The sequence below is a fragment of the Glycine soja genome, chromosome 8, assembly GCF_004193775.1.
Source record: "Glycine soja cultivar W05 chromosome 8, ASM419377v2, whole genome shotgun sequence".
In the NCBI taxonomy this organism is placed as follows: domain Eukaryota; kingdom Viridiplantae; phylum Streptophyta; class Magnoliopsida; order Fabales; family Fabaceae; genus Glycine; species Glycine soja.
The window spans coordinates 43,536,533-43,562,634 of record NC_041009.1 but is presented as its reverse complement, the minus strand read 5'-3'; the positions used below and the strand labels follow the sequence as shown (position 1 = coordinate 43,562,634).

The 26,102-nt window shown below is 32.2% G+C and overlaps 2 protein-coding genes across 2 annotated transcripts; one reads left to right on the top strand and one right to left on the bottom strand.

Moving 5' to 3' along the window:
• The first annotated feature begins 1,201 nt into the window (after nucleotides 1-1,201).
• Nucleotides 1,202-4,718, top strand: LOC114423388 (protein LHCP TRANSLOCATION DEFECT-like). The gene is made up of 2 exons (XM_028390134.1): nucleotides 1,202-1,576; nucleotides 4,315-4,718. Exons 1-2 carry the CDS (start codon nucleotides 1,286-1,288, stop codon nucleotides 4,567-4,569), a joined length of 546 nt encoding a protein of 181 aa, XP_028245935.1. The 5' UTR covers nucleotides 1,202-1,285; the 3' UTR covers nucleotides 4,570-4,718.
• A 16,318-nt stretch (nucleotides 4,719-21,036) lies between these two features.
• On the bottom strand, nucleotides 21,037-24,591 carry LOC114421267 (putative F-box/LRR-repeat protein At5g54820). Its single transcript, XM_028387115.1, has 6 exons — nucleotides 23,603-24,591; nucleotides 22,942-23,112; nucleotides 22,215-22,241; nucleotides 22,057-22,095; nucleotides 21,826-21,864; nucleotides 21,037-21,521 (listed from the first exon to the last, which is right to left on the bottom strand). Exons 1-6 carry the CDS (start codon nucleotides 24,536-24,538, stop codon nucleotides 21,150-21,152), a joined length of 1,584 nt encoding a protein of 527 aa, XP_028242916.1. The 5' UTR covers nucleotides 24,539-24,591; the 3' UTR covers nucleotides 21,037-21,149.
• Nucleotides 24,592-26,102: the final 1,511 nt, after the last annotated feature.

Genomic DNA, 26,102 nt, shown 5'->3' with positions numbered 1-26,102 from the left:
TTATTATTATTACTACTACGGGTTCAATTATGATTCAATCATTAAACCTTGAACCAATGTCTTGACCAGTTCAATCATGATTCAACCATTAAATCTTGAACTAGTGTTTTGATGGTCCAATTTTAAAAGCATTGGTTGAGAGAGATAAAACATTAAACCTTAAAGCTCTTGAGGAGCTTATTAGCTTCTTTGATTAAGTGACTTTGATAAAAAAATTTGTTTGGTACATGAGCTTATTTTCCATAAGCTAATTCATGTAACTTATTAAGTTACCTAAATTAGCTTAAGCTAGCGTTTAAGCTATTAACATTTTTTTTTCTTCTCAATTAGCATGATTTTATTTGAAATTTTGTTTTATCCTTTAATTTATTCAATTTAAAAATCCTCTTTTTTTGTTGTTTGAAAAAACCTAATATCTAATTTTAGGTTCTTACACACATGCACTAGTCAACTTGTTAATTGTCATCGCTATACCATTTCTTAAGGTTAGAAATTATTTGAATCATATGATCTTTACAATTATTTACGGAAGAATTTTCATGTTTTAAAATTATATGACCTAATTTGGTTCCTTGCATGATTTTTATTTTATTGATTCAATTTGTGAAAGTAAAGAATGCCATATTTCTTAAGATGATAAGTTATTAGAAACAAAATGGTTGGTCTAGCGAAATGTGTTAGTCTCCCACAATATGGTGAGCCAAGGTTTGAATTCCAATTGAGAGAGGTATTCATATTTAGTACTCGTTTGTGCCTTGAACATGATTGCTTCCGAAGAAGGAGAAGACCCGTGGAAAACCAAAAAAAGACATAAAATTAGAATATCAAAATATTAAATATGTCCTTGACATTTGACATTTATTAACCAACTTCCTACTAACTTCCAATTTTTTAGCTTCTAGTTTATAGTTCTTAAGTTTTCAGCTAGTTTATAAGCTAGTTTTATAAAAAAAATGGAGAAAAATGAGTTATAAGAAAGTTGAAAGAGGGTGGAGGCAAATGGGAAACCAAAATGGAAAGAAAAGAAGAGAACGGATAAGGATATTTTGGGTTCTTTTTAATTATTTTTTTTTAAAGAAACGTGGAAGGGGAGGTGCAAAAAGAATGGGATTCTTATGTGAAAGGCCCCAAAATAGTGATGCACAACAACATAGGGTAGGTGGAAAGCACCATATCATTTCCCCATCTATCTTCAAGTTTCAGAAGACACGTGGGTGGATAGCAACATAGAACACAAGTGAAGTAGAAGTGGAACAACCCAAGCTTGTTTCACAGCTCAGCAACAATGGCTTCTATCCCATGCATCACCCACCACCATCACCCCATCACTTCCAACCCCAATAATAATAATGCCTTCCCTTCACCGCACGTCTCTGCCTCAAACTTGGCCTCACGGTTTCTGGGCACCCGAAGAAGAGTTGGGTCGCACAGCCTCACCTCTAGAATAATTGGACCCTCTAATGGCTCCAAATCCACGTGCTGGTTCAGGTTCGGCAAGAACGGCGTTGATGCCCAAGGTGCTGGCATCTATGGCAGCCAGGGCCGTGATGACTTCGATAGAGATGACGTGGAACAGGTAGGTTGGCGTCTCAAGTTGTGAAAGTGAAAATTGGTGTTGTTCACATTTATGCTTGTGCATGTGCTTCTGTTTTTTTTTTTTTTTTTTTTTATCGGAAAAATGTTAATTTTTGAGAGCATATGGGTTCCCCACGACCTTTCCCCTCTTCGCTTTTCCCTTAACCATCCAACCCACCTTATATCTCCCACATGTTGTTCTTGTGTAGAGGTTCGTTGTTGTTTGTTTGTTTGTTTGTGTAGAGGTTATTGCAAGTAAGGGATAATAAGAATGATGTTTCTATGTTTGTTGTTTCAGAAAATTTGAAGTTTTGATGTTCATTTTTATGTTGGTTGTGTGTATGGAATTGTGTCATGCTTGGGCATGTGGTTCTGGTGTGGAGGTTCATTGTTGTTTTTTTTGTTTATGTTGGGAGAATATAGCAAGTAAGGGATAAGAATGATGTTTCGATGTTTTTTGTTTGGAAAATTTGAACTTGTGGACATGTATTGTGCTTATGCATTGCTGGTATGTGATGTTGGAGTGGCTTTAAGATGTGAGAATAATTTTGTATTTCATTTGGATTTTTCAATTTCATATAAGTTGCTGGGGATAAAAATGAGTGCAAGTTTTTAAAAGGGTTAGGAAGTTACATCGAGGGGATCAATTAGATAAATAAAAGGACATGCAGAGAATTAGAAAGGTTGTGAGAAAAGGGAAACTCTTTTTGTGAAGGTGACGCCCTTGGAGGAGCATTCTTACTCATTCTTCGTATTTCAATGATTGTTCTTTGTCCTTTGTTATTTTTATCAATTTTGAACTTCTCTGGGTTCCTATCAAATTCCTTCTTGTAAGCTTCATTGCTCTTGGTTAAGATTGGAATTTTGTCACATTATCTTTTAAAATAAAATAAAAAATCTGGGAAAATGGAAGGGAAAAGGAGGCAGAAATATAATTGAAGGAGAAAAAAAAGGCATCAATGAAGATAAATTGGCAATTTTGTATTTCTTATATTAAGATGGAAAATTGATTTTGGGCTGGAATTGCAATAATTATGATATGGGCTTAAATTTGTCTTCTTTTTTCCCCACTTAATTTTTTTTTGAGAATTTACAATTGAGTCACTCTCCATGGTTAGAAAAAGGACCTTGCTATTTTTTTCCCTTTAGGAGTTTAAAGCTATTAACGAATATAAATAAAGTTTGTTGTGTGAAAGTTTTAAACGTCTGCAACTATGGAGGATTATGCTTATGCATTACTAGACTGATGTCTTGGAGCGACTCTGAATTTGTGAGAACAATTTTCATCATGGTTTCAATTTAATATAACTTGCTGAAGAGAAACATAAGTATTCACTCTAGCATTGAAGAGCTAGTAGGGTCAAGATCATAATTTTATAAGTGTATTTTTTAGATTAAGAAAATCTGGGAAGGGAAAGGGAAAATGAAGCAGAAATATTATTGTAGAAGGAAAGAGGCAGAAATGAAGATCGATAAGTAATTGTGTATTCCTTCCATAAAGATGGAAAGTTGAGATGAATTGGAATTGCTAAGATAAATAAGAGCTTAAATCTGCCTGCTTTTTGCCCAAGTTTAAGCTATAATGTATTCATTCTCCATTCTTTTATTATTAAAAGACCTTTATCAAGTCTCATTGAGAAGATTGTCATGGAATGGAATGATATAAAAGGATCAGACCTCTGATCCAGGTAACAGTATCACAGTAGTCACATAATACACAAATAATGCTAAGGCATTTGCCAAGCCATCTTGCAGCATTGCTGGGAAATAGACAGAAGTACATTCACATTCCATTCATTCTTTATTGATCATTGTTGGTTTCTATTCTTAAATGATGTAAACTGTGAGAACTATCTCTAAGTGTAAAGTTAAATAAATATTGTGCAGACCCCACTAGTAGTGCACCAAGGTTGTAGATTGATAACAAGGTTATAGATTGAGTCCACTACCACAAATTGCTACATAGGATATGCCACTTAGACAGACCTTAGGCTAGTACTCCCTCTAAATGTAATGAAGGTAACTCCTAATCATCCATTGATCCCATCTAGGAAGTATGTTACTCTAGATTGTCTTCTTGTGGTTTTCTTGAATTCCCTTTCTCTGAATTCTGATGTTGTAATTGAGGGATCGACATTATTTTCTGAATACACTGTAGAAACAGTATGGTGAGGATGTTGGATAACACTTCATTTAAGATATATTCAGTAGACGGAATATATATGTCTAGGTTAACTATGTTAGATGACACTATATGAGTTCTGAAGTCACTTTAAAGGAAGGAATGGACAATGCAATAAGTAATTTGGAAATTTAGTAATCAGATGATAACTTTCTGAACTTTAGATCTTCTCATCTGCCGCACATATCTATATGTTGTCATAAAAAAGTCAAGCAAACACATTGCTTGATTTTTCTCTGCATTAACATATATCCACTTTTTCATGACCTTCAGGTATTTCTAATCAAAGATTTCAGGAGTTTCTCTCTAAATTTTTTGTGTATAGTTCAGTTGAAACAGTGCAACTTTATTGAGTATCTACTTTATTCAATGCCTCTTTACCTCTCCCTGTTCTTTTATTTACTTTCCTAGCTTATTGTAATTTGGAAATTCAGTTTTGGAAAAGAAGACGCATTTGATTGGAAAATGGTTTTATGTTGTAGCAGTAATTATTACGTCACAATCCTTTGCAGTACTTCATAATCACATCAGAATTCATATTTCATAATCTTTTGCAGTACTTCAACTATATGGGGATGCTTGCAGTAGAAGGTACATATGATAAAATGGAGGCTCTTCTAAGCCAAAACATCCACCCCGTGGACATCCTTCTGCTGTTAGCTGCCTCAGAAGGTGACAAGCCAAAAATTGAAGAACTCTTGAGAGCTGGAGCAAAATATGATGTAAAAGATGCAGACGGAAGGACGGCACTGGATAGGGCTGCCGACGAAATTAAAGATTTCATTCTTAATTTTTCAGTGCAGAGGGCATGATTTGTTTGCTACCATTGTAAATGAGTTCAGCTACATAGTTGTTACATATTTTGATAACTTTTGAACTATGTTAGTTTATATGCTTTGGATTGATCATGAGAATGAAGTTTATCTCTATAATGACAAACACATACTAATTAACAACCTAACACTATAACCCATAAAGTAGTTACTACAATCCATCTGGTGTGGACAATATTAATGTAGTATTGGGTGGCCAATTTGCATACGAAACTTCCCTCTGCACATGGACTGTGGATATAACCAACTCTTAAAGTGCAAGCTTTGGTGGATGTGTGTCATGAAAATGCTTTCGAATGTGAACATGTCTCAGCTTAAAAATACCCATTTATTTCTGTCTAGGGTGCAAATGCTGTCTAGATAGATTAATTTAACAGGAATGGGACCTACAAGTTACCTGAAGGTGCCTGCATCCACCCAGTGTTCATTGCTAAAACCGTTTCATCATTCCACTACGAACCCCAGTGTTCCCTTGCCTTTACCCACCATTACCACTGACAACCAACCTATCATTGTTCCCTTAGTGATTTTTGGGTACCCCCAAGACACGAACTCCAAACTTCAGGTGTTGGTCCAATGGGAAGGTCTTCTGCCACAAGAAACGTCTTGGAAAGATTGGAAACAATTGAAGTTAGCTTATCATCTTGAGGACAAGGTGATTTTGCAAGGGGATGTTACGAAGAAAGAGCAAAAGGGACTAAAGGAGAGGCTCAACAGAAAGAACACTAAACCTGGGTACCTCAAGGACTACCTCTAACGGCCTTGATGCTGACTTGGCAACCTTGTCCCCTGCTTGCCTGCCAATTTCAATTGCTGAATCCATTTCCACCATTCTGTTATTATCATGTTCTGTAAAATTTCAAAATCTGTTATTTGTAGTTTTGCTATAAATATAGGACTTGTGTAATAAGGCAAGACAATGAAAAATATCAAGTATTTCCCTTTTTCGGTTGTGGGAGGTTATTGGCCCTCGAAGTCCAGCTCTAAACCCCTGTGCCTAACATAGTGCTTACTAAATTTTACCAAATTGCAAGTTTGATTTTAGTTAGTGACTTGTTTGACTTGGAAAAGCTGATAGTCCATTTGAACATAGTAGGAGCTTGGCGAACAAGAAAACATAAGAAACCTTGTAAAATGAATTAATAATGAATCTAAACTACAGATGAAGTGAATAGCAATGGAATTTGAAATGTAAGTGCTAAAATTTAGATTAAGATTAATATTTCTTTGACATTTATTAAACAATTAATTGACTGACATCTTAAGCTGAACATTACGCGCAGTATGTTCAAGACACTGCATGTGGCTCCTTAATAGATGGGTTGTTTAGATAATATTCTGAACTTTAAATACAAACTGGTATTGATAAACAAAGAATTTAATACGATATTGACAGTTGAATCTTTTATGCTTCAGCTTCCTTATAGATTAAGTGGTGCTATAAGTCTAACATGCATGGTTCAACTTCTATGATGAATAGTAGGTTCTGCTGGAACATTAACTCTGGACTATTAGAAAAGCATTGGCATCAAATTGAAATGAACTTAAATCTGCAAACCATGTCCACAACGGTATACACAGTCATGTAGATGACAACAAGCAAAAAATCAAGGCATAAATTTGCATAGTTTCTACTTTCTAACAATTTAAAATATGCTTAAAACTGTATTTAGATTTAAAAAGTAAACCAACATACCAGCTATGATTCACCAATCTAATCGGATAAGTAAAAGTACGTTTACCTTAGATGAAAAGTTCATTGTCTCACCAAATATATATATATATATATATATATATATATATATATATATATATATATATAAATTATCACATAACCTATTTTCTCAAACAACATTCACATTCTTAACCCATAATCTATTTCTATTCGGAGGTAAAATTTAAAATGGAGAAAAAAGACTTTACCACAGAGCCAATTCAACTTTTTATTTTAAAAATAATATAAATTTGGTTCCATTTTAAATATAATTTTGGCCTATATTAGCAAACCTCATTCATCTCCAAGACTTTGGTTTTTAATTTCCTAAAATTTAACTTATTTGTCACATATCACTACTTCTGAATTTATAAAATACTATATTACAATAGTAAAAAATAAAAAATTGTATTATAGTACTTCCTCCTTATATTATATATAAATATAAATGCATTTATATTCCTCATTGAACTCCAAGAAGAAACAAAGAAATCGCATAATATTTACATGTTATATAATATAAAATGTTCATATTATATAATTAAGAAAAATACATTTTTATAATATCATGTTCTACTCCCTCAGAACTGATAATGTCAAGAAATATATATATATATATATATATATATATATATATATATATATATATATAAAATACGCCGCACACATTATTTTTTAGTTGGAGTGCATGGTAGCATGCAAAAAAAAAATTATGGACAAAAAAATTCAACCATATCTTTTATCTTAATGAATTCTTTTAAGGATACTCTTACAATTTAACATCATTTTTTTTTTTAAAATAAAAAAAGCATGTTTCTCTCTTCTAACTCAAGTTTTCAGAAGAGCATGTGATGAGAAGGGTCTCCTCGCCGTCCAACTATCTAGCCCCTCTCTTAGCCTATAGGGTTTGCGTTAATTAGTAGCCTACACCAAAAAATTATATATGAACAAAAAAACTCAACCATATCTTTAATCTTAATGAATTCTTTTAAGGATACTCTTGTTATTTAACATTAAGTCTTTAAAAACAAAAAAAGTAAAATGCAGGTTTCTCTATCCTAACCCACGTTTTCAGAAGAGCATGTTGAAAATTTTAGTGTAATTGATCTCTTTATTATGTTAAAATAAGAGTGCACACTTGTTTTAATGTAATAACGAGATGTTCGGTTTAGGCAAAGGTTGGAAGTTACATGGAAGTTACTAAAACTTCCATCAACGGTTGGAAGTTACATGGAAGTTACTAAAACTTCCATCAACGACAATTTTTAAAAAGAAATAACTTCCATCAACCGCCAAAAACCACCTGTTCTTTGATCATAAATAATCATTTTGGTTCAGAAAGCATAACGAGGTGACAAAACATACAAGACCAAAACAAAACTCTTGAATTATAATCTTCTGATTTTATCCGATTGAACAATTTTGGTTGAATCCCGAAATTTGATTCAATCTGAAAGTGTTATACACGACTTCAGATTTATCCAGCATCATCTCGATTTTCAAATTAACCAACAAAAGATTGAATCAAATTTTTCGAGATGACGAACGATAGTTCGAAGATGACAAGCAAGTTTGCGAAGTTGGACAAGTTTGAAGGGCAGGATTTCAGAAGATGGCAGAAGAAGATGCACTTTCTCTTGACAACATTGAATGTGGTGTATGTGCTGAGTACACCGATGCCGGTGTATATGGAAGACGAAACTCTGGATCAAACAAGGAAGCGTTCGAAATGGGAGAATGACGATTACATTTGTCGTGGACACATTCTGAACGGTATGTCTGACTCTCTCTTTGATATTTATCAAAATGTTGAGTCTGCTAAGGAATTATGGGACTCTCTTGAATCCAAGTATATGGCAGAAGATGCCTCAAGTAACAAATTCTTAGTTAGTAATTTCTTTAATTACAAAATGATTGATTCGAGGCCTGTTATGGAGCAATATAATGAACTGCTGCGGATTTTGGGTCAGTTTACTCAACATGATTTGAAAATGGATGAATCCATTGCAGTTTCATCTATAATTGATAAACTGCCTTCTTCTTGGAAAGACTTCAAGCATACCTTGAAACATAAGAAGGAAGAGTTGACTCTGGTTCAACTCGGTAGTCATTTCATGATTGAGGAGTCGCTGAGGGCTCAGGAAATTGACAAAGTCAATGATAAAACTGTAACAAAATGGTGTAGTCGAAAGGAAGAATAGAACCTTGAAAGAAATGGTGAATTCCATGTTATCCTATTCAGGTTTAAGTGAAGGATTTTGGGGTGAGGCTATGTTGACAGCCTGTTACTTGTTGAACCGAATTCCTAAAAAAAAAAGGAATAAGGTTACCCCATATGAACTTTGGCACAAAAAGACACCAAATTTGAGTTATCTCAAAATTTGGGGATGTAGGGCTGTGAGAACTCAGCATAATTTGGCCGATCATTTAACCAAAGGGTTAAGTAGAGATCTCGTGAAAAGGTCGGCTGTGGGATTAGGATTAAAGTCCATCTGAAATCTCTTATGTTAAGATACCCAATTCCCATCTAATATGACATTAGGTGCTGAATTCAATGTGGAAAGCTTAACATGTAGAGATTGGAACACATCATCGAAAGTATCCCGAAAGGTATGTGTTCGGTTCTGCAAGTTAAGGAGGTTGAAGTATAACTTCTCAATGGTTCTTTTGAAAAATTGCATTTGCAGGTGCAAGAAAGAAAAGGACTACCTATATAAGCATGAAGTTTAGCCGCTTCAAGAAGCTGGGACTTGGCTTTGATATGCTTATGAAGGATAGGGACACAGGCTAGTAAAACTAGTGTCGAGCAAGAGTAATGTTATAAACTATTGTGCAAATTATCTTCATGTATTCATTATGAATAGAAAGGGTTCAATCCTTAGTGACACCCTGATATTCGAATATTTGAAACGTATAATTTGCTAAGATGAAATTCAATCGTCACGATATTTCATCTATGCAGTAGTTTGTGGTATGTTATGACTTTGGTGATTTGATCGATAATTACACTAAAATGGGGGAGGTTTGTTGAAAATTTTAGTGTAATTGATCTCTTTATTATGTTAAAATAAGAGTGCACGCTTGTTTTAATGTAATAATGAGATGTTCGGTTTAGGCAAAGGTTGGAAGTTACATGGAAGTTACTAAAACTTCCATCAACGGTTGGAAGTTACTAAAACTTCCATCAACGGCAATTTTTAAAAAGAAATAACTTCCATCAACCGCCAAAAACCACATTTTCTTTGATCATAAATAATCATTCTGGTTCAGAAAGCATAACGGTGTGACAAAACATACAAGACCAAAACAAAACTCTTGAATTATAATCTTCTGATTTTATCCGATTGAACAATTTTGGTTGAACCCCGAAATTTGATTCAATCTGAAAGTGTTATACACGACTTCAGATTTATCCAGTATCATCTCGATCTTTCAAATTAACCAACAGAGCACGCATCGCCCAAATATCTCACCCCCGTCATCCGCTAATTCCACCCGAGTAAAATGTGCAAAACTTTAATTTATGTTGTTTGGTCTTCAAATAGTTTCAAGGTTGGATTTCTTTCGTATTTCAGTTGTCTCCATGGATGGCAGAATTTGAAAGTTAATTTTGTATTTTTAATTGACTTTTTTGAATAAGCATTCTTGTTGATTTCTTATATATTTTTATACATGCATGGTGTTTTGCATAATTCATATATAGATAAACTGTTTGGTCACGAGATCCAGTATTCATAACAGGAAAAACAAAGTTGTCGACAATTAACATCAAATTGTCGCGAGATCCAGTATTCATAACAGGAAAAACCGACAATTAACATCAAATTGTCGCGACCGGCATCAACATTCAGATGGTGGTTGTTGTTAATGAAGGAGAAGACTGGCGTAAGTATTAACAAACTCCTATATCAGTAATAAACAATATGTTAATATTTTATTGGCAAGATCTTTTTGTATTAGAGACAAATAACTAATAAGATATATATTGTAGTTTATAATAATTTTTGGTGTATTTTTGTTCAACGAATTTTTAGAAATGTCGTGCTTCTCTTTCATTTTGTTTGTTTACTATAACATCAGATTGAAAAAGAATGAACAAAATTGAAAATTAGATAAATATACATAAAAACTACCCAACAATTTAATAGATAAGGTGATTATTACATTTTTTATGCGTAAAACTACTAAATATTTTTGTGCAAGTTGAATGTTTAGAATAGGATAAAGTTTTACACAGAAAAAATAATCTGGAGTTTTTCCATGAATTACATTTATGTCACACTTTTATGTCACATGCTATATCACGATATGTGATCGATTAACATTCTAATTATCCCCACATAATTAAATAAAAAAAATAAACAAAGTAATATTTTAAAGGTGTAAAAATTTATGAGAAAAAAAAATAAGAGCCAGAATATCATAATTTTTTTTACTAATTATAAGTTTTACTTTTTCTATTATTCCCTTATTTATCGTGTATGGCTTTGTACAAAAACAAAAGGGGCAAAAGACCGATAACCAATTAATACAAAGATATATGTAAATCTGGGTACAAATAAATATCTCATTCCTTCTTATATATAAGACTCGGTCATCTAACTCATTAACTCGTGAAGCTTAAGAAAAATAATTAATTAAATTAAATTTTTAATTTTTTAAAACTATCATTTTCATTAATACTCATATCTCTTCTATTTTTTTTCAATGCATTTTCTTCCTTTTTAATGATGAGTATTTGTAATATAAAAATAATTAATACAAAAAATATTAGAGATTGAATCTTATAATAAAAAACACATCATTTTAATTAAACTTAAGTCTTATAACTTCTCTTCTTGTAAGGAATAATATTTCTAATGTAAAAATAATTAATACAAGAAATATTAAAAATAAGACTTATAAAAAAAAACCAAATATCATTTTAAACTTGAATCTTCTCAGAATAAAGGAATTATTTAATTTATATTAAATGGTATCATTAAATACCCATAAAAATGATATCAGTAAATAAGAATTAACTTTATGGAAGGATAAGGGTGAAATATAATCAAGCACACAAAATATTTATAGCTATATTAATAAAATACATCTTTTTATGAAAAAAATTTAAAAATATTAATAAATGCATAAATTTTAAAAACAATATTAAATGTTATAAAGAAAATACCTTTTAATATTAATAGATTTTTCTTTTTTAAAAAGCTATACTTTATTTACAAAAATAAATTATACATATTTAAATTTAATTATTATTTTTTTGTAAAAATGTTTTTTACTAAGCATTCATGATTTTATTTAATACAGCTTGAAAAACGGATTATTAATTCCTCTACATAATACAGCTTGATAATATTAAATGTAGTAACTTATAAAGCATTAACGATAGCATTAATGCATTCATTATTTTTCAAGACCAATTCAATTCAAGTATAATTAAATAGTTATCCCTGTAATCTTAATTAATTACCAAGTCCCAACATTTTTTTAATGGAGCCAGCTCATATATATGTTACAATTACGCTGTTGTGAGGATCACGCGCTTGGAGCAGTCGCTGCATGGTTGAAGCAGAATGCATAATGCATAATGTTAGTGTCTTTCTCTTTTCATTTTTTCCTTTTTTTAAAAGAAAATTTAACATGTTGTTACCTTTTTGTTTTTATATGCCCATCCTCTTATTCTTTCTTAAATATGTTTTTGCGTTGCTTTTGTTCTCTTCTATTGTCATGTTTTACCCTTTAATAGAGGATGTGCTTTTTTTAACAATCTTTAGTGAGAAGAGTCATAGTACCATGCTATTCATGTTTTTTTTTTCGTACTTTCAGATTGGTATCCTAAATTCACATTGGAAGCCTGGTTTCACGTAACAGGTAGCGACATCACATTTCTCCTACCGTAAGACCTACTACTCCGATCTTAAATATAATAAATTTTTTTTCTTGGTCTTAATTATAAGAAAATTTTAATTAATTCTAAAATATCTTTCATTTAATTAAATTTTTAGTTCCAATGAATCTGTTTTATTTCTAATATCAAGTTCCAATGAGAGATGAGTTGAGAAAAAAAAATTAATTTTTAATTAAAATTATTGTATTTGAGGCCAAAGTATATTAAATGGGATTACAAGAACTATGTCAACAAAAACAAAAATAAGAGAATCCTTTCTACCAAACATACAATTTGATATGTAATAGGCAAATATATAGGATACTGTCAATTTGTTGTACGTCTTACTGGTATTTTTGAAAAAAAAAAGGTGTGAACAATAATATGTACAAAGCTGTGGACATGATATCTAAGTAGTAAATAGTAAATGATGTATTATGTGTGTTCCTGTTGAAAAAATATATTTTTGTAATTTCTCAAATGACGTTCAAGCTCTTTAATAATTAGTGTTTGGTTCAATGCTTCTTAGTATTCAAGTTTTTGTTCATTGTCTTTTAAATCATTTTGTAAAGTATTTTCCATTTTCAAAACTACTTCTACATTTTCATCATGTTCTGTATTCTTCCACACATTTAATAAATCCTTTTAATTGTTTAATGTCCAACTCTTGTTCCATATAAAGTTGTCAGCATGATTTTAACATCGAATTTTTCTTTTTGTATCTTTTGATTTACATATAATTTCATAACATATTTATTGGCTTTCTTATACTACAAACCAACCATCTAAATAGAGCTATTTTATGTTGCATTTTCAATTTTTTCTATCAACTTTTTTCTTCTTATTTTCATTACATGCCTCACATTTTTCCAATTCAATTTTTCTAAAATTCTAGTTATGAGAAATTGAATTGAAAAAAGTGAGGCACGTAATGAAAATGAAAGAAAAAGTTGGTTGAGGAAATAAAAGAGAATGCATCTTCGAATGAATGCTCTAAAGCAAAAAAAAAAGCCGATGAATATGTTATGAAATTGTACAAGTAGATTAAAAGATGCAAAAAGAATATTTTCACGTTAAAATTAATGTCGCTTCAAACAAAATTTCATAAGAAATAAGAGTTAGACATTTAACAATCAAAAGGAATATTTATTAAATGTGTACATATAAATGATGAAAGTTTAGAAGTTATAAAGAAAGCAGATACTTTACAATAACATTTAAGTGACAAGGAACAATCACTTGAAGACCAAAGGATGGAATGAAACACTAATTATTAAAGAGCGTACAGTGAGAATAATTATAGAAATTACAAAATCGCTGCTAGAGTGGTAGTATATATTTTCAACATGAACAAATGCAATAAATCTCTCAACTATACTTAGATAGTGTCCACAGCTTTGTACAAATGATTGTTTACATCTTTTTCATAAAACCAGTAAGATGCAACAAATTCATAGTATCATCTATATATGTTTGTCTATTGCATATCAAATTATGTATGTTTAGTAGAAATGATTCTCTCACTTTTTTGTAGACATAGTTGTTGCAATCCCACCTGTTATAAGCCTACAGTAGTTGAAACAGTGCCTGGGCCAATGATAACATCTACAAATAAAAGAAAAGAAACACTCAATGATTTATTAGAGCCAATATCCACCCATTTTCTTCTATCTCTTAACAAGAAAATAGAAGTAAACGAAAATTAATGTCTTATTGGGAAAAATTATCAAATATTTAAGGGTGTAAGTGTAACACCCCCACCTTTGCTTTGTATTAACTGTCTGTTAACCTTTTATTTATGTTTTTTTTATATATATTGATGAATATATATATAATGTATTAAAATGTTTTTTTACAGTAAAATGTATTAATATGATTTATGTAAAAATTTGGGAATTTTTAGAGTTGCAATGAAATTAAAATATTTTTCAGACTGAAAAATACCAAATTACTTATCATAATTTGAAATTAGTTAGAAAAGAATTAATTCGTAATAATTATTTATAAACATAAATTAAGCAGATCGTACGGTTTCAACTTAAAATGAATTTATTTGACTTAAAAGTTAGAATCATTTCAAGTTTTACACATAAAAACGGATACTGACAGTTCAAGGGAACTTAGGGGCCTTTGTGTAGAGACTCCCTTTCCTTGAGAATATTTGTGCAGCCCTCCCCTCTACTATTTCTCTCATGTTGAGATTGAATAATAATAAAATAATGCATACATAATAAACATATGAGTTTATAATTCAAGTCATTTAACTGACTCTTTCCTTCTCTTAAACACCACACACCTTCATTGGAACCCAATCACCTAAGCTTGCCTCCTCTACCATTGAAGTTCCACCAAAAGGCAACCAAGGAAGCTTGAAACAAGCATTACTCTCCTACCTTATCCTCATCTCTTTATCTCACGGATCACACCTAAGTAGAGGGAATGAATTTTGGTTCTTTTTTTCTTATCTTATATGATTGATGGTTAATTTCTAAATTTTTGCTTTGATTTCTTATTATATGTTCTTTAACTTTCATTTTTTTTTTACTTGATATTGGTTTGTAATATTTGTTTTATGGTGTTTGACAATTTTCCCCTAAGGAGAGAGACTATGGACATTTTTTCTCATGAATGCTTGATTAAAAATCACACTTACAAACTTCTTTTAAAGCATTGAGTCACTTGAAGTAAATGGAACCATAAAAATTGTTTTTTTTTCTTCCCACCCTCTCTAAAGCTCACGGTTCTAATTAATTAGAAGGGACCCAATTTTTTTTTGTTTTTGGTTTACTAATAATCTTTATTTAAAGTTCAAAGATTGATACATAATTAAAAATCAAGTTACAAAAGGTTAATTAAAGCTTTGCTGGTGTAAGTTTTACATATTGAAATTAAGATACAATACAGCAATTTGGTCAGAAGGTTGAAAGTTGGCAAACTTATTCCCCGAGCTCTTCCTTTTTTCGGATCAAAAAGAGGCTATACGGTGGAAAACATGGGGAGGTGGTGTGAAGAAAAGTGGGTAAGTAAAATGGCGAAGAGAAGGGTTTCTAATTCAGCAGTTACACCTTTTGTTGGATAGTGTAGAGGGTCCAAAAGTCTGTGGTTGACACTTGGATTTGGAGAAATAGTGCCTCAGGGCCCAGGGAACTACAGAATTAACCAAAAACAGCATATTCCTTGGTCTCTGTTATGGTTTCTAAGCTACAGAAAATGAATGTGCTATGATAATTCTTCTTGCTCTGTATTATTCCATTTTCAGGTATTTATAAGCTATTACAATAGTGCAGAGCTGGCAAGGATCACTGGCCAGATGCGGATAAAACAAAACGGGTAGAATTTGCAAAAACAGAATTCCAATAACTTGCTGATTGTGCCTAACAGAATTCTCACCATAGACAATAAGAATGCGTTTGGACGAGGTAATTTAAAATTCTAAAAAATTTTAAATTCTAAGAATTTTAAATACTTTAATTAAAATTTTTTTATTTTCAAAATTTTGTATTTGGATAAAAAAAATTAAAATTGAGAAGATGAAAGAAAATGAATACAGAGAGAAGAAAAGATATGGTTGATGTGCTTCCAAAGAAAATAATATTGATGCGGTATGAGAAGTCGTAGTGGAACTGAGACACAACGGCGTATACCACCACATCCAACTACAACATTTAGTCAACGATGCAAGGCATGACCCAGGCCCTCCGTGCCAGTGAGTGCCTCTGTCACGTGATGGGCAGTGACAGCTGCTCCCCTGACTGACGGGTGCAGTTCTACATGTCCCCCTATGCCCACACCCAATCGAAGCTTCGTGAGCCTAGACAGTGTTTCTTGAAGAAAAGAATCATCAACGTGAGAAAAGAGTTGCGAGTTTGAGAATGAGATTTCAGGAACTTTCAGGTGGAAGAAAGGATGAAGGTGATAAAGGAAATACGTGAACATTTTGAAAGGTTCTTCTATCAAGAAGAGAATTTCAATTTCTCACCTTTTAAAAGGAAATTAAAATTTTACATTTTTAGTTGTTTAAAATTCTGTTTTAAAATTCCAAAAATGTAAATTCTTCATAAAAAACATCAAAACAATGAATTTTAGATTAAAGAAATTTAAATTCTCTGATAAATTACTTTCCTCAATTAAAATTCTTTATCCAAACACACTCTAACAGAATTCCACTATCTTCCTAACAGAGCATCAGAGCTATATTGTGCTAATGGTCTTCATGCGTAATCACCTAAGTAAGTGGGCCTTTTTACTACCTCTTGGGCCTGTTATCTCTCTGATTTGTATTGCTATCAGCAACCCTCCCAGGAAACTCTACCTCGTCCTCGAGGTGATAAGCAGAACGCAAAGTGTCCTAGTCTTCCCAGGAAGTGTCTTCTGGGGCAGGGCCTTGCCATTGAACCAAGACCTGGTGAGAAGGGGGGTTCTTGGAAAAATCTCATTTGTAATCCAATAGTGATTATGGTTCAACCACTACGTGGTTCACTATTTGCATTGGAGGCAAATGAGCAGTCTATGTGGGGGGTGGGCCTCGATGCAGTTTTAGGAGGGAGATATGAAATACATTGTGAATTTTGGAGTCCATCGGAAGTTGGAGGCGATAAGCCGCAAGTCCCACACGGTCAGTAATAACAGAAGGCCCATAAAAGTGCTTGGATAGTTTGGAAAAATGAGGGCAGACTGAGAGTTACCAGCATGGGCAAAGACGGACATACGCCAAGTCGCCGACATTAAATGATGTCTATCGATAATGAGCAGCAACATATTCTTTCATGTTGGCTTGAGCTTTTAAGAGGCGTCTTTGCAATTGGAGATGAATGGCTTGCTTATCAATCATGAGAGAATCCGCGGCTTCGACTTGGGATGATCCTGATAAATATGGTGGAATAGACAGAGGTGGCTTTCCATACATCACTTCGAAGGGAGATAGAGTACTGGGGTGAGTGGAAGTATTATAACTTTATTAAGCTAGAGTTAGAAAATTGAACCATAAGGCAGGGTGCTCGTGGAAAAAAGCACAAAGATATTGCTCCAAGATCCTGTTAAGAACTTTCGTTTGACCGTCGGTCTCCAGGTGATACGCAATACTGAATTGTAATTTCATGCCACTTAAATGGAATAACTTATGCCAGAAAGAGCTAATAAAGATGGGGTCTTTATCTGATACCAAGGAGCAAGGGAAATCGTGGTATTTGTAAACAATATCCAGAAACAGGGTGGCCATTTTAAAAGTAGAATGGTGTTGAGGTAATGCCCCGTAGTGTGCTCCTTTAGAATAACGATCCACTACGACTAGTATGCAAGTGTACCCATGAGATGACGATAAACCTGTGATGAAGTCTAAGGAGAGGTCCCCCTAAACACCTGCCGGAATGGGAAGTGGTTGAAGACCCACCACCATCTTTGTTTCATATTTGGTTTGCTGGTAGGTAGTGCATTCCGTGATAAAATGATGGACATCTTTTCACATGCCATCCCAAACAAATGTATCCTGGAGGCAGCATAATGTTTTCGCGATGCCCATGTGACCCCCAATCAGAGTGGAGTGAAATTCCACCAATAACAAAGGAATGAAAGGGTTGTCAGAGGGGACCCAAATCTTTCCCTGTTTCAAAAGCAGCCTTTGGCTAATGGAGTTGTTTGGGTGGGCTTCAGGATGCAGAAAACAACAACTGGAATTTGGTCGAAACTGGAAGGTTTGTACATGACCAAATCTCTAGTAAATCGTCTTTATCTTAAACAAGTCTTATATTCATTCAAGATACAAGAAGATAGAACTGTGGAATCTCAATTAGATGTCTTCAATAAACCGATTCTTGATCTAGAAAATATAGATGTGACTATTGACGACGAAGATCAGGCCCTGTTACTATTGTGTGCTTTACCAAAGTCTTTCTCTCATTTTAAAGAAACTCTCTTGTAGAGAATCTTTGTCCCTGTTAGAGGTTCAATAAGCCCTGAACTCAAAGGAATTGAATGAAAGAAATGAGCAAAAGGCTTCTGTGAGTGGTGAAGGTTTAATAGTCTAAGGGAAACGAACCAAGAAAGACAACCATCTTGAGAAGAAGAAATCAAAGCCACAGTCTGGAAATAATGGAAATGTGCCTAATATAAGATGTTAACACTGCAAAAAGGAAGGTCACACTCAAAGATTCTGTCCTGAAAGGCAGAATGGTTATAATTCTCATATATCAAAGGAAGGAGGAAATGAAACGATAGTCCAAGATGGTTATGAATCTGCAGAAGCTTTAATGGTAGGCTCTGGGAAATTTGATGGAGAATGGATTATGGATTCTAGTTGTTTGCTCCATATGACACCAGATAAGCCTTAGTTTGAGAAGTTCTCTAAGCTACAGGGAGGGTCGGTGTTACTTGGAAACAATAAGCCATGTAAAATTCAAGGTATTGGATCAATTGGATTAAAATTGTATGATGGGATTGAAAAGATTATATAAGATGTGAGATTTGTTCTTGGTCTTAAGAGAAATCTAATTTCTCTTGGTGAACTATACAGAAAAGGTTATCTGTTCAGAGGTGAAAATGACACATTGGAGGTTATGAAGGACTCAAGGATTGCCATGAGGGGTGTGAGGAAGCATGGCTTATACTCATTAGAAGGAGAGATAGTAGTTGGGTCAGTAGCTTCAATTTCTGTAAGAGACATGTCAAGAACTGAGTTGTGGCATAGAATGTTAGGGCATGTGAGTGAAAGGGGTTTAGTGGAGCTCTGTAAACAAGGTCTGCTATGTGGTGACAAAGTGGAGAAACTGAATTTCTGTGAATACTATGTTTATGATAAGGCCTATAGAGCAAAGTTTGGAGTTGGTCAACAAAGAACTAAAGGCAACTTGGATTTGATACATGCTGATCTATGGGGATCGGACCCTCTAGAACTTTATCTTATTCTGGTGCAAGATACTTCCTAACTTGTGTAGATGATTTCTCAAGGAAGTCATGGATTCACATTCTCAAAACTAAGGATGAGGTTTAGGAGACTTTCAAGAATTGGAAAACAACGATTGAGAATCAAACTGAAAGGAAAATCAAGAGATTTTGTAAAGATAATGGTCTTGAATTCTGTTCTGATTTTTTCAATGATTATTTCAGGAAGATGGGAATTGCCAGTTATAAATCAGTTGCTAGAACACCCTAGTAAAATGGCCTAGCAGAAAGATTAAATAGAACCACACTTGAGAGGGTTAGATGCATGCTCTCAAGTGCAACTATCACAAAGACCTTTTGGGAATAAGCTGTGACAACAACTTGTTTCTTGATAAATAGATGTCCATTTACAACCTTGAACATGAAAACACCAGAAGAAATATGATCTGGTCATCCTCCAACCTATGACAGACTTAGAGTATTTAGTTGTGTTGCTGCCTTGCTGGTGCTACTGCTTGCCACATTCCACGAATCAGGGCTATGCTCTATGTTATATAGCTCCCGATGGGGGTGTTGTTGGTTGATTACTTGGAGGGACAACTAAATAACGTAGCTTCAATCATTATATCTGCCTTTGCGTTTCGATTGGGTGGTACTCGAACATCAAAATGTTTTGACACTCCACGATTATATTAGTTACATTTTTTCATAATTGTCCGCAATATAATTTTTTTTTGGCACGGCAACCGCAATTTAAAATCATGCTTATATAACCTTTATTTGATCTCTCATGTAAATTCTTTGTAACCAATGGCTGCATGTTGGTTTCGGGATGGATATTTTCCCGGTTTTTATACCTTCTTGGGCACTTCTAGTGTTCTTTTATATATATATATATATATATATATAAAATCATGCTTATATAACCTTTATTTGATCTCTCATGTATGTATGCATGTATGCGCCGATTGAAAAAAAAAAACTATACAAAAGTTAATTAATAGTCCATTTCCTTCCCCAAAATTCCTTCCTCCACCATGTAATTATAAATATAAAGCTTTTCAGTTGAATAAGCCTTCATTGCCTCACTGTTCAGTCTTGCATATATATTAGTTAAAACGCAACTGGGTAATTAATAATTAGGAGCCATAAAGATGAGGGAGCAGAAAGACACCCTAGGATGCTATTCGATTTTGTTTGGTTTAAGAAAGAGATGGTTCTTTCTTTCTTATTTTCCGCCACTTTTTTCCAATCCTTCAAGGACCACAAATGGATTTTAGACCACCTTCTTCGATGATTTAATCGAAAATCCTAAACCTGCAACTGCAAGTGTAACCACAAACTGGCTTGTAGAGTTTCAGAAATTCAGATGTTAAGGATAAAATAGGTTTTTCACTTTTATATATTTTTTAAAGTAATTGATAAATTAAATACTGATAGAAAATCTAGGCCGTCCATTATTTTGAACTAAATTTAACGGTGAAGAAACAGTGACTCACGTGAATCACTTCCTTTAAATTGGAATTATTTTATGGTCCACGCTAGAATTCATCATTTGTTTAATAGGAAAACCTAGCTAAAATAGGAAGTTTTGTTCCAATGAAAACTAAAAAAGTTAAAAATAAAAAATAAAATAAAACTCATTACAAATGAGCACTAAAGATAGAAATTAAGAGAGTCAAATTTTTAAAATGTCGTAGGTTTAATTGTCCTTTAAAGGTAAAAGACTTTTTGCCTCCGTGCCCCCTAAACTTTTTGTTACTAGAAAGTCGCATATACACTATTAATCCTATTAAATTGCAATTGTTTGAAAGCCTAAAGAGTGCATATTGGCGAAAACTATATATAATAGTTTTCCTGTAATTTTGTTTCACTGAATTTAATTTCTTAAACTTTTGATAAAAAAATAATCAAGAAAATCTATCTATAAAGAAGGTATCATGCACACAAGTAATCCAACATAGAACAATATTTAGAGTTATTTATGACTTCTCAAAACAAGTCAAAGCATATGATCTTAAAGACCAAACATGCATGGGAAACAAATTATTAAGAAGCATTTTGACATAGCACTCTCTCAACTCAATAACACATTGATATCTGCAAATCACTTGAAGCCCTAGGAGTGGTCATCAAGTATTCTTCTATTGCACTGTAAAATGCCACATTGCTACTACCTTCAAGCTCTGTCTTTAACACGTTGATGCTAACATTTTTCAAGACCTTCCCATAACGGATAAGATAGCATAGAAAAACAAGCCCGTTCTTGGACCCTACAAAATCCTTCACCTCCACTAGCTTTAGAGATGATTCCAAACAATTATAGTTGATTACATTTTTCATCCCCTTGATTTGATTATCAACCATGTTGATAAAATCTGTGCAGTAATCATCATATATGTTATCTTCATCGTCTATGTTATATTCATCGTCGTCATCATAATTCTGAAAATCCTACAAGTTACACAAGTATACAACGTTATATACAATCAAAGCCTAAATACAAACATACAAAACTCACACACACATACACTCTAAAAAATGTAGAAAAAATATGTTAATTGTTAGGCTTGCTCACATGATCAGCATAAACTTTACTTTGTATGAAGCATAATGTAGACTGTGATATCTATACAGACAATTTAGTATATTAAACAAAGTTGATTATCAATATAATGTGGTCCTCATAGACCCATTTAAACAAGCCTAACAACTTTGCCTACTCATCGATCTCATTAATTTTATTAACACAACTTACATTGTCCATCCACATTGCTTGATCATCCTGGTCTTCGTCCTGTAATGTATACAAGAATATAACACGTGTTATATAATTAAAGTTTTATATAGATACTTAAACACATACACACACACAAACTATAAAAGAAGGCTACATAATAATCAATATAATGAGGTCATCATAAACCCATCTTAAACAACCCTAACAACTTTGCCGATCCATCAAGATCTTTGATTTAACACAACTTACACTGTCAATCCAAAGTGGTAGATCATCTTGTTCTTCATCCTATAGTGTTTACAAGCACATAACAGATGTTAGAATAATTAAAGTCTAAATAGATACTCTCACACAGAGAGAGAGAGAGAGTAGCTATATATATAAGACCATATAATAACACAACTTACGCTGTCTATCCACATTGCTTGATAATCCTGTAATGTAGGCAAACATATAACACATGTTATAATTAAAGTCTTAATAGATGCTCATACAGATACACACTAACTAACTATAAAAAAAGGCTATATCCTATTTTTTTTTTAAAATTGTTATGCTTGCTCAGGTAGGTTTAGATTGCGTAGTAATAGATTAAACAGATAGTATAAATAACCACTGGAACAAGCCTATTAACTAATAATGTTTGGACAGAGTATTGAGAGAAGAATCTAATTTTAAAATAGATTTGAAATACCATGTATCAAAATGATCGACTTGTTTAAATGTCAATTTACAAAATTAATAAATGAAGAAAATTTTATAGTAGATTTTTTCCAATAAAGTGAGAATTTCAAATAACATTTAAAATTAAAAAAACAATTTCATTAATGAAATTTTGCTTATAATTTTTTTTTCAAATAACATTTAAAATAATTAAGAAAATCTTACCACTTCCACAATCTCTCCGTAAATTCTCTTACATTGACACTTTAGTGCTCTCCTCTCCTTCTCCCCCTTCTTTTGCACCTTTCTTTCTCCCTCTCCCTCTCCCACTTCTCTCTTTTTCACCTATTTCTCTATACATTTTACTCTTGTCTCTTTATTTATCCAATAGCAAATATATATTTTTAGTGATAAGATACAAAATTACCCTTCAATAATTAAATGATAGAGTGAGAGAGAAAGAGATCTTACTGGTAAAATAATCTCTGAGCCTAATTCAAATGTGAGGCATTCTAACATTGGGCAGCTGAGGAGAAAGAATGAGACTGCACGAAGTTCACAGCGGAGCATGTTCATTCTCAGTATCAAATGTCTTGCATTCATGTCACGTTCCATACGTATCTTTTCTCCCGTACAAATAACCTTGGATATATCAAACACAAATATTTAAATATATATATTGTAGGAATAACACAACTTGCACTTTTTCTGCAATCTATTATCTATAGTATTTTTTGCTTATTAAAAAAAGTTGATTCATTGTAATAATTTACATAAAGTGATCAAACTAATGAAATAAAACTAGATCAATTAATGTAAAAGCAATAAAATAATGCCTTCAACGTATTGTTAAGACAAGGATTAAATGTTGGATATATATGATGATGATAGCATGCAAGTTGTGTCAAACAATAATTCTGAGTAGTATTATATTTTGAAGATTTAAAACAACTTATCTCATTAATTTGCTTATGGATCCTCTTTTCTATCTTTTAATTTATAAAATGACATGCTAGTAAAAATTAAACCAAAAAAAACAACAACTAAGCATCATCTAATTTATCTATGATTATAAAACTAACACAAATGAATAGATACTATAAAACAGAAATGTTGAGCGAAATATATATACCTGAATTAGATAAGGGCACACAGTCAGAACCCTAGCATTGTAGAGATCTTTCACCAGGTCATACAGAACCCTAGCACCGGTTCCAACATTGTCATAACCAAGGTAGAAATGAAGGTGTGCCTCTTCGATGGCTAAGGTATTTTTCATTTCAAAAAAACACAGTTTCCCAAAATACTTGAAAAAGCATAAATTTGGGGCACTGACTTTGAACAAAGCATTTCGAAAAGAACACTTGTCAACAACAAGCCTCTTTAGACTCAAGGCTTCACTGCCAATTTCAAAATGACTCAAGTTCCAACACTTGTTCAAAACTAAACTCTCGATCATTTTACAATTGGATAACACAATTGTCATGGCATCGAGTGTCACTTCCATCCAACCGAAAGTAACCTCTTTAAGTGCCTGCCAATTACTCAAATCATTTTCACGAAAACTACATGAAGAGAGTTTCAGTGATTCAATGTTGGGTTTGTTCTCATACGCAAGTTTTGGCAATTCAAACAAAGCCTCACGTTTGTTTGGAATCACTTCCTCCTCCCAAAAGGGGTCAGAGAAATCTAGCTCCAACTCCTTCACCCCATGTTGGGTGACAAAGGCGATGCACCCTTCTATGATTTCACGATGATCATTTTTAGGCTTTGAGAACTTCAAAGAAAACTTTTCCACGTCACCTTCTTTTCGGAAATCAAGCCAAAGTTTTAAGAATTTCATAAAAACACTTCTTCGAGCTTTAATGGAACTGAAGGGTTCAAAACGACCGATAAAATTTCCATCAAAATTTTCACTAAACTCTATTTTTGGTGAATTTTTCCATATGTGCAACCAATATTTGGACAGAATGCACGTCCTCACGGCATCCTTGAATGGAAGCAAGGAAATGATGAACAGACACAAAAGTTCAGGCAAGGAGGATAACTTGTCAGTGTTGTTTTCCATAGCTAATAGGGTGATTTGGTGATGGGGCTGAGATCAAGGTTTCGGTGTAATATTGATGTCAATCTTTGGAGGAAAATATATATAGGCACAATTTAAAGTGATTAGTATTCTGAGTGACCCCGCATAATAATAGTAATAATTAAAGAAAAAAGAACAAAGAAAATAATGTTTAAAGAGTATAACAAATATAAGAACAAAGATTACAGTCTAGATATCATATAATTATTTTACTGATTATAAGTTTTTACTTTTTTATTTTTCCCTTATTTCTTGATTATGACTTTATACAGAAAACACGAGCAAGAAGACTGTTTACCTATTCACACATGGATCTGTGTAAAAAAAAATATTAAACTTATATTAAATAGTATCATTAAATAAAATTTAGAATTTTTGAAGGAAGAATAAAGATGAAATATAATTAAATACGTATATACACTTTTTAAACAATTAATATGATATTAAATGCATAAATTTTGAAAATAATATTAAACGTCTGAATGAAATATCATTTAATATTAAAATATATTTTTATAAAGAATACTTAATTCATAAAAATAAAATATGCACATTAAAATTTAATAATAAGGTTTTTTCTATAAAAAAATACTAAGCATTAATGTTTTTATTCAATACATCCTGAAAAAGGGATTCATTAATACATAGTAACTTATAAAGCATTAATGATAGCATTTAATTTTTAATAGCATTAAATACACATTAATTTCGAAGGAAGGATAAAGACAAAATATAATTAATTACACATTAAATATTTTATGAAAACAATTAATATAATATTAAATACATAAATTTTAAAAAATACATGTGTCACCTTAAAATAAAATACTCCCCCGCACCCATCTCGTTCCACTTTATACCACCTTTAAGCAATTTTTTTTTCTCCAAATAGTTGCTGTTTTACAAAATAATTTAATCCTTTTTGTCTCGATTATAAGTAAAAAAAGACATGTGTCACTTTTATTAAGAATTGTGTTATTTTTAATTAAAAACAAATATTTTTCCTAAATTATTCATTGCAATTGGATATTAAACATAAAAAAATTCTTAGGCTTATTAAATGAAAAGTATACTGGAGAGAATCACATTAAATAAGATATTAGTAAGTGAGATTCGTTTCTGTTTGAGAGAAAAAAAATAAGAAAGATTTGTTGCTTACAATCGAAACCGAAAAAAGTTTGTAGCATCAAATATTTTGTTACATGGAATACCCGGCCCTTATTATTAGTGGGAATAGTTGTTAATGAATAGTAAATTAGAAAAAATATAATTAACTAGAAAGATAAAGGATGTAAAAGGAAGTATGTACTAATGTATTATTTTTTTTTTGAAATTCAAGATATTAATTATATTTTTAATACATGTGTCGAAACCTTAATATCAAATAAAATGGAACGGAGGGGATATCATTTAATATTAAAATACTTATTTTGTAAAAAAGTACTTTATTTATAAAAATAAAATATGCATATCAAAAGAAGGTTTATTTTTTTCTAAATAATACATTTCTTCTGCCTCATAATATTTTTCGTTTTAGATTTTTTTT

What these genes read in the sequence shown, in the direction of transcription:
- LOC114423388 (XM_028390134.1), top strand. Translation starts at nt 1,286, where the DNA reads ATGGCTTCTATCCCATGCATCACCCACCACCATCACCCCATCACTTCC. An exon ending in ATAGAGATGACGTGGAACAG is followed by an intron (nt 1,577 to 4,314) that starts GTAGGTTGGCGT and finishes AATCTTTTGCAG; the next exon opens with TACTTCAACTATATGGGGAT.
- LOC114421267 (XM_028387115.1), bottom strand. Translation starts at nt 24,538, where the DNA reads ATGGAAAACAACACTGACAAGTTATCCTCCTTGCCTGAACTTTTGTGT. An exon ending in TGTGCCCTTATCTAATTCAG is followed by an intron (nt 23,113 to 23,602) that starts GTATATATATTT and finishes GATATATCCAAG; the next exon opens with GTTATTTGTACGGGAGAAAA. An exon ending in GCTCAGAGATTATTTTACCA is followed by an intron (nt 22,242 to 22,941) that starts GTAAGATCTCTT and finishes CCTACATTACAG; the next exon opens with GATTATCAAGCAATGTGGAT.